Source organism: Cataglyphis hispanica, chromosome 12 (genome assembly GCF_021464435.1).
Source record: "Cataglyphis hispanica isolate Lineage 1 chromosome 12, ULB_Chis1_1.0, whole genome shotgun sequence".
Taxonomy (NCBI): Eukaryota; Metazoa; Arthropoda; class Insecta; order Hymenoptera; family Formicidae; genus Cataglyphis; species Cataglyphis hispanica.
The window spans coordinates 1,136,940-1,151,998 of NC_065965.1; the positions used below are offsets into that span (position 1 = coordinate 1,136,940).

At 32.5% G+C, this 15,059-nt stretch overlaps 3 protein-coding genes and 1 long non-coding RNA gene across 10 annotated transcripts; 3 read left to right on the forward strand and 1 right to left on the reverse strand.

Moving 5' to 3' along the window:
- Positions 1-687: 687 nt before the first annotated feature.
- Positions 688-11,283, reverse strand: LOC126853425 (uncharacterized). Of its 3 annotated transcripts, XR_007687960.1 has the most exons (9): positions 10,721-11,283; positions 10,281-10,399; positions 9,761-9,851; positions 7,769-7,985; positions 7,533-7,696; positions 6,629-6,746; positions 6,340-6,562; positions 6,085-6,239; positions 5,865-6,001 (listed from the first exon to the last, which is right to left on the reverse strand). It is a non-coding gene; the product is annotated as an uncharacterized LOC126853425 (long non-coding RNA). The 3 variants fall into 3 exon arrangements; XR_007687958.1 differs by having other exon boundaries at positions 7,533-7,985; XR_007687959.1 differs by lacking the exons at positions 5,865-6,001; positions 6,085-6,239 and adding an exon at positions 688-1,086 and having other exon boundaries at positions 7,533-7,985; positions 10,721-11,282.
- LOC126853413 (tryptophan 5-hydroxylase 1) lies at positions 1,118-7,195 on the forward strand. The gene is made up of 12 exons (XM_050599132.1): positions 1,118-1,337; positions 1,625-1,729; positions 2,201-2,414; positions 3,702-3,805; positions 3,905-3,972; positions 4,034-4,084; positions 5,033-5,131; positions 5,358-5,404; positions 5,496-5,631; positions 5,877-6,003; positions 6,071-6,300; positions 6,421-7,195. Exons 1-12 carry the CDS (start codon positions 1,239-1,241, stop codon positions 6,758-6,760), a joined length of 1,620 nt encoding a protein of 539 aa, XP_050455089.1. The 5' UTR covers positions 1,118-1,238; the 3' UTR covers positions 6,761-7,195.
- LOC126853414 (suppressor APC domain-containing protein 2) lies at positions 7,992-10,330 on the forward strand. 5 transcript variants are annotated; one of them, XM_050599135.1, is made up of 6 exons: positions 7,992-8,232; positions 8,308-9,221; positions 9,442-9,588; positions 9,669-9,881; positions 9,968-10,110; positions 10,191-10,330. In XM_050599135.1, the coding sequence occupies exons 2-6, from the start codon at positions 8,382-8,384 to the stop codon at positions 10,195-10,197; spliced, it is 1,350 nt and encodes a 449-aa protein (XP_050455092.1). In that variant the 5' UTR covers positions 7,992-8,232; positions 8,308-8,381; the 3' UTR covers positions 10,198-10,330. The 5 variants fall into 5 exon arrangements, with proteins under 5 accessions (XP_050455092.1, XP_050455091.1, XP_050455090.1 ...); XM_050599134.1 differs by having other exon boundaries at positions 8,321-9,221; XM_050599133.1 differs by having other exon boundaries at positions 7,992-9,221.
- Positions 11,284-11,865: 582 nt separating the features above from the next.
- LOC126853423 (protein crumbs-like) lies at positions 11,866-14,869 on the forward strand. The gene is made up of 4 exons (XM_050599151.1): positions 11,866-12,273; positions 13,973-14,110; positions 14,288-14,419; positions 14,667-14,869. Exons 1-4 carry the CDS (start codon positions 12,225-12,227, stop codon positions 14,729-14,731), a joined length of 384 nt encoding a protein of 127 aa, XP_050455108.1. The 5' UTR covers positions 11,866-12,224; the 3' UTR covers positions 14,732-14,869.
- Positions 14,870-15,059: the final 190 nt, after the last annotated feature.

The window sequence follows — 15,059 nt, forward strand, 5'->3', positions numbered from 1 at the left end:
CTTTTCTCAAGGGTGGGAGAAAACGTTCCTCGCGGGCGTTCGAGCTTTTATTAAATGGTGTCTTTGTGTTTCGGAATAGGACGGAAAACGAGAAATCGCCGCCTCGTTGAAAAAGTTCTCTTCTCATGATAGGAAGTCACCTTCTGGGATGACCGCTTCTTCGTTTTGACGTTTGATATTTGCAACCGTAGAGCACATAGTTTTATATTGTTTGAACTTTTTTTTAAGCATTTTATAATGAAAAAATGCATTCTATTCCGTGATAATTTTATAAAAATAAGAAATTGCGTTCATATTTGACATTTATAATATAATTTAAATATTATCTAAAAAATATCCAATGTAATGATTAGCGATTATAAACACAAGAAAGATAAAAAGAGAGAAGAGAAAGTACATATCTTAGTACAATAATTATTAATAATAATTTGTATTTTATAATAAAATTATAAAATAAAATATAGGACAATTTATATTAATCTATAATATTGAAATATATTATTAATGTAATTATAATTGTAAGATATTTAAAGTAAAATAATTTATAAATATATTTTACAATTTATATTACTGAAATCATAATAAAATCTACATTTTTTATAAATAATTATTTATATTATCTAGTATTAATTTTTTTGGATCAAATATTAACAAGTAAAATAAAATAAATTGAAATCTCAACCTTCTTCCATCTTTTCTCTTTTTTTACGCACAAAACATTGCGTTTTATTTCTCAGATAAAAATTTATTGTAAAAATAAAAACACCTTGTTGTATCTTATTTATTGAAGATCTTGCAATTTTTGCGCGTACTCTTCAGTATCAGTGCTCGTATCATTCGCTCCAGTGACGTCACTTGTAGAAAATACATTCAAGGACCGGCACCACTTGCCGTTAAACGGGGTGAGCCAACACTTGTCTTCAACCCCATGAAAAGTTTTATCCGACCAATGGGAATCGCTGGTGCCACCGTGCACCGCCCAATCACGGCAAGATCGTCATTGAGAAAGACGAGCACAAGCGGGGGAGGCCGAGATCTTAAGAGGACCTGTTAAGGATGGTACCGCCACACTCTGTTGCTCGCGTCCTGAAAGACAGTGAGTCATCAGTGGATCACAAATCAAATCGTATATATCGCGCAAGATATTAAGAGATAAATTTCATTGATAAACAAAATTGACAAGAAAAATTCTTCCGTTGTCACATTGTTTTGTAAATTTTTTTTTTGTGAAAATCATTATGAGTGGATCAGGGAAAAGTCTTCTCGGGGTGTGGTTATATAGAAGAGGCGAGAGTTGGGCTGTCAAAGAAGGAAGTCCGTTACACAAATCGCGTAATGTATGTTATCATATATTTGACAAAAAAAAAAAACGCAGATAATATAAAAAAATAATAAATTTTATTTGATCTTTAACGAGTCAATAATTTTAAATAATATATAATAATATTTAATATTTATAATAAACTATAAACACTTTTCCTTGTTTAATTTATTTAAAAAAATTTAATTGTTTAATCTTATATTTTATCAAGAGCTTTTTAAACATCATAGAAGTGTCTTAAAATCTATAAGTAAAAATGTTGAAAGAAATATCTTAACAAGTAGACGTCTTTTGTTAATTTAGCTTCCCGTTGAAGAAAGTAATCAAGCCAACGACAACAAAAATTCTGTAATATTTTCCCTGAAAAATCAAATCGGTGGCTTAGCGCGAGCGCTTCAAGTATTTCAGGTATGTTTCTGTATTTTTCGTTTTCGTTATATGTTATTTACATTAAAATTTGTATCATAGTCTCTTCTCAAATATTTTCATAAGTTATTCAGCGAATTTAAATGAATAATCGAAAATCAGGCGATAAAAAAATGTAACAAGTTGCAAAATTTGAATTCCGCAAGTATAATATAAGCATTCTTGATAGTCTTTGTAAACAACTTTTACCATTAGATAAATAAAGATAAATAAATAAGATCAATTATAAAAATTTACCATTATAATTTTTGACATTCAAATTTGCTATTTATTTATTTTTCTTAATTTCACAATTATTATTCATAATTTTTATCATCAGATAAATTATAAATTTACAACGCGATTAACGCATAGGGAGAGTCACTTCCCAAATTCCGAGCCATTAGTATCGTACATATTGAAAAGTTCGTTTAGAAAATATGAGGAAAGACATATTTTTCTTTTCATACAAAGGATCTAGGTATAAACGTCGTGCATATCGAATCGAGAAAGTCTATGCGCCGCGGCTCCGAATATGACATCCTCGTGGATGTCGAGTGCGACTCGAAGAGGATGGAACAGTTGATGAAAATGTTGAGCCGCGAAGTAGCGGCTATCAATCTTGCCCATTATGAGCAAATCGGAAGTATACCACGCGCACCTTCTCTCTCGGCCGCGACAAGCTTCGGTGAGTCTCCATTAGTACGCATTAAAAAATATCAAGAAAATTTTTCATTTTTTATTATAATGAGATATGATTAAATACAATGATAATGTCTTTGTATTATTTTATATATGTATATGTCATTGTGCATTTAATTTTATCCAACAAAGCTCCAATACGATAAAATACAATTTTAATTCTTTATTCGAGATTGAGCGGAGAACGCGGAATTAATTCGCGCAATTAATCGCAATTGTAATTGTAGTTGTGCTTGACGATGACACGTTGCATGGCTAGATTTGCACCAATTTTTAGAACCGAGCCTGTTATCATCGAAAGCTTATCACATTCAAAGTTGAGGCAACTGGCGCCCAAACATGGACCGACACTTAACTGTCAATGGAAAGACCGCGATGATAAATTCTGGATCTTCGGGCAAAAAATCAATGCTCTTTTAGAAAGATCTACGAACAAACACGAGTCATACAAATTAATCTGAAAACTGTCGCCAAAAATTTATTAATCTCTCCCGACAAGTGGGATCTTTCTAGAAGAGCACGCTCTGATAAAAGACCGCGCGGAATGAGCGAGTCGCACTTCGAAGAAAGTCTCAGACGCTCGTATATGTAATTACAGCTGCAAAAAAAAAGTATTAATTTAACTCGGTGAATTTATATCGGAAAGTAATCGTTGTCTTCGCGGAATTTATCGCTACCGGTGCTTTTCGTCGCTGCAAAAAAGGTCTTGTAAATATCTATAAATATCTTATAAATATTTATAAAATATTGTACACATCGTTAGCGTCTTTATTAAATCTTTATGCCGTTTGAAATCTGACATTCTTTATCTCTCCAGCTCGTTCTATTTTGCACGTTCTCTCTCACGCATCCGCTCCGCTCTCGAATAAACTTGTACTTTAATCCCAATTGCGATAGTTAACATTTTAAAATAAAAACTATATTAGTTCAATAATTATCTCTAATAATTTAGTAACCTCTTAAATATTTGAACAGAGATAATTCTAAGTTAATCTTTCACTTAATTACTCAATAATTATATGTAAAAACTGGTTAAAAGTGCTCTAAAATTCAAAGTAAAAGAATTTGATGGTTTTATAAAAACTAAACAATTTAAAGTAAATATCACAATTCACTAAAGTGTATTATTTTTATGGCGCATTTGAAGACTACATTTGAAAATTCGATGAAATTTGTATCGAGATTTACGCTTATTGTTTCTGTCTTCTCGGAGACATTTCATAATGGAATATCTTATCGCGCGTGCTAAGACGATAGAATTTCGATTTTATAGATTTTAGTGAAGTCGACATGCCCTGGTTCCCACGAAAGATATCGGACCTCGATCGTGCGCAGAAAGTTCTCATGTATGGCTCAGAATTGGACGCGGACCATCCCGTACGTTTTTGATATGATTTTCATGCATGCGAGATGCTGTTGCAGCAACTTCTTCTCGAGTTTATTGCTCACTTTAACAAAACTACTCTGCAATTGCAGGGTTTCAAAGATCCCGTGTATCGTAAGCGTCGCGAGGAGTTCGCCGAGATCGCCTATAATTACAGATAGTGAGTAAACGATTTACCCGTAAGAGAATTCTTTCTAATTAATAACGACATAATATTTTAGCGGTCAACCGATACCAAGGGTGCAATATACGCTGGAGGAAATCAGAACCTGGTATGTTTTGTTCACACAAAATTATAATCATATTTGCAACATTCTCGATAAAATTAACTAACTATTTTGCTTAATAAACTCGTTTTAATAAACTGTCAGAAAAATTTAAAAAAGTTTTAAAAAAAGGAATGAAAAAATATAGTAACTTAAGGAAATTGTATATAATTTTTAAAAATTAAATTTGTAATTTCTCAAATTAAAAATGAGTACACAGAAAAATCCCGAACAAAATCTCTCTGCAAACATATTAAAAATCATTTATATCATATCGTAAAAGAGAGAATCATGGATTAATTGATGACACTATTCGAGACACGAGATACAACTTTTTCTCGTGAAACTATAAACGATACGAACGTGTTTTCGCGTACATGAAGGCAATTAAGTATGGATAAAAGAAATGACTTCTCGATATTTAAGTTATCATTCGATATCTTCGATCTCATCTTTCACTAAGAAGAGATAAAGTCTATCTCTCTCTTCTCTCCCTCTCTATCTATCTATCTATCTATCTATCTATATATATATATATATATATATATATATATATATATATATCTTTTTCTGCGTCTCTTTGTAGCGCGAATCGAAATAAGATTGGCACGTTGAATGCACCCTTAATTGCGTCAATTTGATTTATCCTTGACGCGGCATCGAGTAGCAACTCGGCTAATGCAATATCTCTGACTTGAATGCAACGATTTACGAAACAACCATTGCAACTTCAACAAACTTAATCAGAACGAGAGCTTTTCGGCAGAAATCAAATATTTGAGTGATTTGATAACGATAATTAATTTATCTAACAATACTTACAAAATCATTTAAAATGTGTCGCAATAAATGAAATACATATTTAATACATAATATCCTCTATACAGCACAGAACATGGCAGCAACATTTACCAAAAATAATTAATTATTTAAATATCTTTATCTTTATCTTAGGGGGACTGTTTTCCGTGAATTGCACCAACTCTATCAAAAACACGCGTGCAAAGAATATCTGGAAAATTGGCCGAAGTTAGTCAAATATTGCGGATACAGGTACATAACAAAGAGATAATTAACTTAAAATCTATTCCAACATAAATTTGTTAGAAAAATTAATTATTCATTTACAAAAAATGTGCATATATGATATTTTATATTTTGTATAATAATGTACTTGCAAGTATAATTTTATTTTAAAAAGGTGTAAATATAGATATTGAGCGATTTACACACAAGAAAGCGTCATTTAAAATATTTTTTAATCTTGTCTCTCTCTTAGAGAAAACAATATACCACAACTGCAGGATGTGAACGTTTTCCTAAAGCGTGAGTATGAGAGATTGCTATATAATTATATTATCACGTTTTACGAAAATAATTAAGAATGACGCGTGTAAACAAAGATCGATATTTATAGGAACAACGGGATTTCAACTCCGTCCGGTCGCGGGTTATCTCACACCGCGGGATTTCCTTGCCGGACTTGCTTTTCGAGTGTTCCACTGCACCCAATACATTCGACACTCTTCCGATCCATTTTACACGCCGGAACCGTGAGTATATGACACGTCTTTTTGAATAGAAAGTGCAAGTAATATATAAAATAATAATATAAAATAATATATAAAATAATATAAAATAAATATAAAATAAATAATATAAAATAATATAAAATATAAATAATATAAAATAAATATTTATAATAAGTTTTGATCTTTTTAGTTATAATTTTTATCGACATCAAAAATAATTACTAAACAAATAAATTAATTAAGAAACAATACTCCGCAATTTATAGAGATTGTTGTCATGAGCTGCTAGGCCACATGCCGCTACTTGCTAATCCAAGTTTTGCGCAATTTTCTCAAGAACTTGGTCTGGCTTCTCTCGGTGCTTCGGATGAAGACATAGATAAATTGGCAACTGTAAGAATCTTTGAATATGAAGACATATCATCTTCCATTACTTTGCATGACCTCTCTATCTTTTCAGCTATACTTCTTTACCGTGGAGTTTGGATTGTGCAAACAGGATGGTACGTTTCGCGTTTACGGAGCCGGTCTGCTTTCATCGGTGGCGGAATTGAGACACGCGGTATCCGCGCCTGAGAAAACCATGAGATTCGAACCGGACGTTACGTGCAAGCAGGAATGCATTATCACTGCGTTTCAGAATGCGTATTATTATACGGATAGCATAGAAGAAGCAAAAGAGAAAATGCGGTAAATGGCTTTCTTTGCGATATCATATGTATATCTTACCGATTTTTTCGTTCAAACGTGATTCCTTTTTTTTCTTCGAAATCAAATAAGAGATCGTATTAACATTCATATTACTTCCAGAGCGTTTGCTAATCAGATTCAACGACCATTTGGGGTGCGCTACAATCCGTACACCCAGTCAGTGGAAGTGTTGACAGATGCTCAGAAGATTACGGCTGTGGTCAGCGAGTTGCGAGGCGATCTTTGCATAGTGTCGAACGCCCTGAAAAAAATCCATGAACAGGACGATACCGTCGATGTCGAGAGGATAACCAGCCTATTGACTCACGGCATCGATATTCCGCAGGACAGTTCGCCCTCGGGAAGCGATGACAGTCCTAATGTCGAGGAGACTCGTTCCCAAGAAGACCAGCAGTTGCATTGCGATGATAATAAAGATGTAGTCGCTATGGGAAATTAGGAGATTGATGTGTCATTACTATAATTGCATGCTCTTTAAATTTTTGAAAATGTTTGAAGAATCGACAAAAATTCAGAGACTAATATAACTTTGCTATCTCATAGAAAATTAATGTAATTATTTTGAAGAGTTAATCGATACACAAGGTCAAAAGAGGCTACATAAAATAGAATAGATGAGAATGAATTTATTAGTTTACCCATCTAACTTTAGAGAATACTTTAGAGTAAAAAATCAGATTAAATTAATAATATATATACAATATGTGAAATGAAACATATGAATAATGAGATGAAACAAGAATTTTTTTCTTTCAATAAACAGAGGAAAATCGTATAAATGCAAAAATTAATGGAATTAAGAGTCTAAGAATTAATTAAAATTTTGATTCATCAATATACTGTTTCGATCTTGATCCCATTTCTGTTAAATGTACAGGTAAAATATTATATATGTAGAATACCATCAATGTATCGTAATTAAATTAAAAATAAATGCAAAATTATAATAAATCTAATCTCTTCAATTTTGTATATGTATTATACATACGCACACATACACAACCTACACACTTGAAATCTGACAGTAGATTTTTTACTTTTAGATCTTACTTTTAAATTACAATTTCATTCAATCTCAACCACTAGTTAATGAAATAACGCTATATTTTTGATAAATTTATGTAAAAATTATTTTTAAAAATATTTTCAAACGGGAGGACTCACTGATCTGTACATTGGATATGAGAGACTTATTAACATTCGTGACTCACACAGAGTGGTTCCTACACACAGAACGCGGTATTGCTTGCCGCGCGGAAAAAGGCAGCCAATCAACTTACAACTTTTCTATAAGAGCGAAAGACTGATTGGTTACCGTGAATCGCTTCTTGCTCGGCAAGCATTAGGGCTTATCCAGACGGATTTGCATAGCCACCTAAAAATATGCATAAGGAAATTAATTGATCTATAAGCAAATGCATAAAGAAATGTATATGTTTGATTATACAAATCTGTCTAAATAGGATCAAATTCCGAACTCCGTTCGGAAACTATTTGCATCCAGGATGCATCATTCCTCCATCACGACTCACGCAACTCCATCGAGTAGTGTTTCCGAACGCAGCCTAATATAGCTATAGACGTCTGTGTGCCATGTGCCTGTGTGCGAACTGCGACCATTCACATCTGCTATGATTGCATATAGCACTGTGCGAAAAATTAATCTGCAAGGAAAAACAAATTTTTATGCGATCATAAATTTAGAGTGAAACAAAGCTTTTTTTGCTGGATTTAAACAATTAAAGGAACCAATAACAATTTAAATAAATGTGTGATAATATATGCGGGAAAAAAAGGATGGTAGAACGTCTGTGAGAAATAATAATCGAACAGTTAAATACATAATTACAATTTCTTCTAGTACATATTTAATTGGCCTATGACCTATGGCCTATGCTGACCTGAAGAAAGGTGAGTCTATTCTAGCCGGTTATCAACAGGTGAATGGAATGAATGGAAAAAAGAATAAATGAAAAAAAAAATAAGAGATGGTTTTCAGAGTCCTTTTAAGAAGATAAGAATAGGATCCAGATAAAGGCATATGACGCATTTAAATAAATATGGCACAAATACAAACATCGACTGTGGACGGATTGCCGAAGCATTTCGTCAACGCGATGCGCACGTTGTTCGACATAATGGATGATCAAAACACCGGTTTCGTAAAATTTGCTGATATTGAGGGTCGATGGCAGGACGACGGCACGCAGGGCTTGCCCAAAGATATCCTTGATAGCTTGAAGAAAGTCACACCTCCGAGCGGTATGTTATCGTTCGAAAGATTCTGCGCAGGTTTGAAGATCTGTCTGCTGCAAATACAGACAGAGTCCGATTCTAAGAAACATAACGGTCAGCCTAACCGGCCCCCATCCGCACCAATCCTCATTCCTGACAGTCAGAATAAAGCGGCTTGGACCTCTCCCAACACGGCTACAATAAGACCCAATAATGCTATATCTCAGCAACGCACTCTCAGCATGCCGCAATTACTGGCTAATCGCAAAGATATGAATGCACAATTAGAAATAATGGATGGAAGAAACATTGGGGAATCGAAGATCAATAAAACTTATGGCCCACCAAAGCCACCAAGGACAGGTGCTGCATTAGAAGGTAGAATGATGGGTTCAGACCGTAACTTTGACAAGTCTGAGATTAGGACTGCTCTACAGAATTGGCAAATGGGTCTCATGATGAACGACGAGAAGGAAAAACGTCAGTTGCAGACTGTTAATTATAGACCGGATGCTAGGACATTATTGAGACCAGCCAGAGTTCTGGGTGATGGTAAAGCGATTGATATACAGACTAATCAACTTGGTCTTCAATCTAAGAAACCATCGGGTCGTCGCAGAGAGCCCAGGCGACACACGTTGCAGAATGGTATTGATTACAATATGGTAAAGATGTTCTCCTCTAGGACTCTCAACTAACTTTTGGTGATTGGTTCTGGGTATGCCCGATTAAGTATTAACCTTAATACACATATCTCTTAAAAGTTATTTGTAATAACTTGTATTTCGAATTTAACATAATTCTTATATATAGTTGGAAATCCCCTTTGTATTTTTTATATTTTAAAAGGAGATGTTTTATATAATTAATATATTATGCTTCTAGATGAAAAGAATGAAACAGATTGAACAAGAAAAAGATGTATTACTTCAAGGTCTAACTGCTGTTGACAAAGCTAGAGAATGGTACTTGAAACAAATTTCTGCTACGCAAGAGAAGATCAAACATCTTGGACGAATGGGCTCTCATGTGGTATAAAGAAATATATTTTTTATTCTCTTATATTTTATAAAATTGTGCAATGTATATACATACAATTTTATTTTCTACAGGAACAATGGACAGAGGCACAGCAGGAGCGTTTAGAATTGCAACGTGCACGAGTGCTAGAAGTAAATCGGCATTTAGCGGCCTTAATAAGTACCTGGGAACGTGGAGGGCTTCCTCTACATATGAATCTCGCTTTCTTGAGTACTCCGTCTTCAGTCCAACTTCAACAGGATATGTTATCACGGCTTAAACAACAAAATCATAGATTAACCGAGGTAATGTATACCGATTTTAGAATTCATTATAGAAAATCCATCCAAACAATTAATCTAATCTAGACTTTTTATGTGTGACAAAATAGGAAGTTAGCAAAAAAAGCCAACGAATAGCATTACTTGAGCAAGAAAAAGATAGTCTTGTTAGAGAATTGTATAATAGACAGTCTGGACTGATTCAATCTCGAAGAGCAACAATGATTCATGAACAACATGATCAAACGTTCATGTAAGGTACTAATAGTATTTAAATCAATTATTATTGAGCATAAAATTATATTGTAAATTTATTATAAATATCCTTTTCAGAATATAAGTATTTCAGGCTTTGGAAAATGCACCACACAAGTAACAGGATCTGAATTAAGCTTTAAATAGAATAAAAGTAAAAAGACTTACAAATTTAATGCGGTCCACTCAATGTTCCAGATGTTTTTATTTTTTAGGTATCATAAGTAGTTCAATTACTGTCTCAACATTGTCAATTAATATATCAGACACCTTTCAGCTGGAATGTTCTGAAAATAGTCAAAATATCATGTTTTAGATGCTGTAGATTTTACAATATGCCATGGAATACAATTTAAAAATATAAAAAATATTTTTTACATTATGTTAAAATAACTTTATTATTTCCTTATTTGACATTTTATAATGAGGTTGCAAGATATTTACTAATGATATATGCGCGCGATTATATTATATATCTAAATATAGTTATAAGTGAACGACATATCTTGAATTTTTTGTAATCTAAAATTCAAAAAATGAAAATCTTTCTCTATTTTATAAATATAAATTATTATTTTAAAATATATATTATTAATAAATATATTTACACGCGCATGTGGGTGTCTATTTCCTTGCTTTTATAATCTTGAGTTGCATATTTTTATCTTTGCATTGCACATGATGCACTCTTGACATATCGATTTTGATCTGGTGAAAATTTTTATTCAATTATACTGTTTTGTTCAGACCACAGCAAATTTTACAGATTCATCTCCATGATATACATATGATCAATTTCCGGACTTAAAGCCGTCAGTGTCAAATGTTATCAAATTCTGAAAGGCGATAGCATGTTACGACGATATGTCGTCAAATCCGTTAGTTTGAATTTCGCTCGATAGTGTTAATCATTATAAAAAAGAATTTTACGTATAAGACTCGAAAATAGAAGTGATTTCATAAATGATAACAGTACTTTTAATTTTGTCCTCAAATAGCGAAAAAGCATAATTTTACACATAATATTTTGTTTAATAAAATAAATCAATACATAATAGGGGAAAATGTGTAACTAAATAATTCTTTTTTATTTTCTTAATTATTTTTGTATATAATAATTATTTTCGTGACCGCATGCGAGAGTTATTTTTCATCTTGAATCCAAAAATCCGACGAAAATATATTTTCTTTGTCTTCACAGTGAAAATAATGTTTTTTTTTCACGTTGTAAAAATAACCGACAATTCCGTGACAATGCTGAATGAAAGATGAATTCTTTAAGATTTATAGAAAATAGATTCTATATAATTTTTAATGGAAATCGGAATATAAAAACATATTACAATTATGTTTAGATTAAAGCAATTTTATCAAATGCGTATGTACATATAGTTTCTCACGCCAAAAAATATATATGTACAAGGCAAATTAAAACCGTTATTCATTAAATATCTTGATTTATTTTGAATTATCTCATCTTAAAAACGAAAATAATCAGAAAAGCTGAATAGGTGTTCAATTTTTCCCTTTTTTATATAACTTCTCAATTTTATCATTTCATATATTAAGTTGCTCGTTCATCTGCATATCAGAATCAATCAATTTCACAAATAAAAATTAAAAATATATATATATATGTATTATTGTATGATTTTGTGTATGTAAATCTCTGTCAGGCATCATTGTGATTCGAGTTGCATCCCACGCCTAGTTTCTCAGCGCGTTGGACAGCATCCGCGCGATCGCATCTTAATTATTAGCGGTCCACGACAGTTAGCTGCCACGAGTCGACGGATACGGTCGACTCGGCCGCTATATCGTCCTGAAGCCCTTCCCACCAATTGCAACGCAGTCTTATCATAGATAGCCCCTCGCTACGCTGACGAAAGAACACGCGTGCGGAGAGAGGACCGCACTGACCTCGGTGTCCCCCTTTGTGTAAGAACCGCCTGTGACCTTTGACATCGAACTCGCGACGAAAGCCTACCAGCAGGCGCCTAAGCGGTCGACGATCTTCCCCTTCGAGCTCTGCTCTTCTAGATTATCACCGTTCACGATATTTGTGTCGGGATTCCTTGACGTCTCTGTCATCTCCCCTCATCTGGAAACATCATGCTACCGAGATTGACGCTGTCGGCTGCTCTGTTTCTCTTAACAATAGGTAAGGCGTATTATAATATCAAAACGGTGAAATATAAATTTTGCATAGACAAAGATACATTATATATGCAGACTATCCTTAAGTGATTGATAGAAAAATTTTTAAATTCAATTTCTAGATTGTACAGAAATTTTGATAAGTGACTGATTAAAGATATAATTGTCAGCGATTACAAATAGCGTGTGATTATATTTATACATAATTGATTATATTGTTTCAAAATTATACAAAGTAACGCATATTCGAAATACCCCAATATTTTTATCGTTTGCTCAAAAAAATAATATAAAACTAAAATCATTGAATAAATAAAACTAATATCATTGTCTCATTAAATTCGACATATATCAGGGCAACGTTTTCGCGCGCTTAAACATTTTATTTAGCTATCATTTAGATAACAATTTTCCTTTCTTATTATTGTCTTTTCGGGATACAGTTAATATAACAAGTTTTCTTTATCCGCTTTTCTTATATATTAGATAATATTAATTTTAAACACGCACGCATATTCGATTTTTTTTTTTTAATTCAATATAGTATATATAATATTTTTAAAAGTATTACAAGATCCCCTTGATGAAATTAATTTTCTATGGAATAAATAGCAATAATATGAGACGCATTCTTACTTTCAATTAATCAGACGATAAACCCGTCATAAAACGATAGTGAATGGTGCTCTCAATAATGAACATCCCACATATGCCTCCGTTTCTGATTACACACTCCATTATGAACTGTATCGTTCATAATTAACGTTTGAATAAATCGACTGAGAAGAAACGCGCGCGCAAAGCGTTTGCTTAAATTAATCAAAATTAGAATATATGATGTGTCATTGTAATATATCCACACATATATTGGGTGGAATAAAGAAATCACAGCTATCACGCATGAACGCATGATTCACAAAAGTGAACGAATCTAAAAATCGATTAGCCCACGCACGTGATATCCTCTCTCGTGAAATACTTATCAATTTAGACAAGTGGGAAGTACAGCCGAGCGCATCCGGTGCAAACATTTGCCTCTGCTAACATATCACTCTCTATCTCTTCTGGGGTAAATAAACTGCAGATATTTCTACTGTGTCTGTAGTACATTTACCTAAAAATAATACAGATAATTAATAAATATAGAACGCAGATGCACGTAGACTCGCGTCTATTAATTCTGTGACAATGTGTGCATTAAAACAGTTATTTTAATAAATATATCGCAACACACAGATATCGTTCACAACCCTTTGTTATTCTTCTACATATCTCAACCGAATGCGACCATTTTATCGTAGCTTCATTGAGTAATTTTCTTAGAGAAAATATATCGAAAGAATTTATTATATCGCATCTCTTCAATACATAATGTGTTGTCTCTATCTTTGTGTGCATAACTAGGTTTAAAATTGAAGTCAGCTATATTGTGAAGAATAAAAGTTACATTTTCATTTATCTTCTCTGTTATGGGTCGTTGATTGGAAGCTCCTTATTTTTAATAATTTAATTATATTTGAAAATTATATATTTACTATTTTTATTGAGGAAATATCGATTCGGTCGAAAAATCTGAATGAAAAGAATATCAAAAATTTAAAGAATATATCTTGTATAAATACTAACTATAAATATAATATCTCCGTTTAAATAACTGAAGTATTTAAGCTTGTTCAGAGTGATTAATGCCAAGCTTTTTGCAGTTTTATTGTCCGAGGGATGCGAGTTGGATCAGATGCGATACGGATGTCGTATCTACAATGCACAATGCAGTTGCGGCTACGGCTGCAAATCCGAATACAGATACAATAACAATGATGATTGCAAGCTAGCGCTGAGAGGTAATATCTGTTGAATATGTAATATAATTTATCATATTGACGATGTACTTTATATGTTTCTTAAAAAAATTTATATTTATCGGGATGGAGAAAGTACATATATATACATATTACTCACACATTCTATTTTTTATTGTCTCAACACTTGTGTGAGTATTACTTAATTTCTTTTTGCAGGAAGACGTAACGACATATGCTCTCGATCGAAGCCTTGTCTGAACGAAGGCTCGTGTTCCCAAATATCATCGGAGCCCGGATTTAAATGCCACTGCGAAGGAACTGGATTCTATGGCACTTACTGCGAGACACGTTAGTAATTCAATTGACAATGATTTGACTTTCGTAATTTCAACTTTACATGATTCTGTGAATATTTCATGTTTCCTCGCATAATGAAATCGTCAAAGTGATTAGGATTAGTAAACAAAGGATATTTTGGTAAAAGAAAAAAAATTTGATATTATTTAATATTGAGATTTGTTGAATTTTTTTTCCACATGACATATTATGACATTAGGAAAAAGAGAAAATTAATATAAACAATTATTTGTTACAGGTTGTCCACAAGCGGATAATTTACTTTTTCATGGACAATTCCCTTACGAATGCGTTATAATTTAATTCGAAAGTTTTTCTTCTTATTCTTTCATCCTGATCCAAATTCGTCTTAATATGACACATACACACAAAAAAAAGAAATGCATCTCATAAGACATATTTACACATCTTTGTACATACATAATAAATATTAAAACAGACTATAGATCGTTTTATTTACCGTTTTGTATGATATTATATACCGCCAGGATATTCTTGATACTTCAAACATTTTGTAATCGCGCAGTTTTAAAACATTAAAAGTATAATACAGGCGTAGCAGAATAGAATATTAAAGTGAGTAAAATATTAAAATATTATGCCATAAAATATAACACTTTGCGGTTTTAAA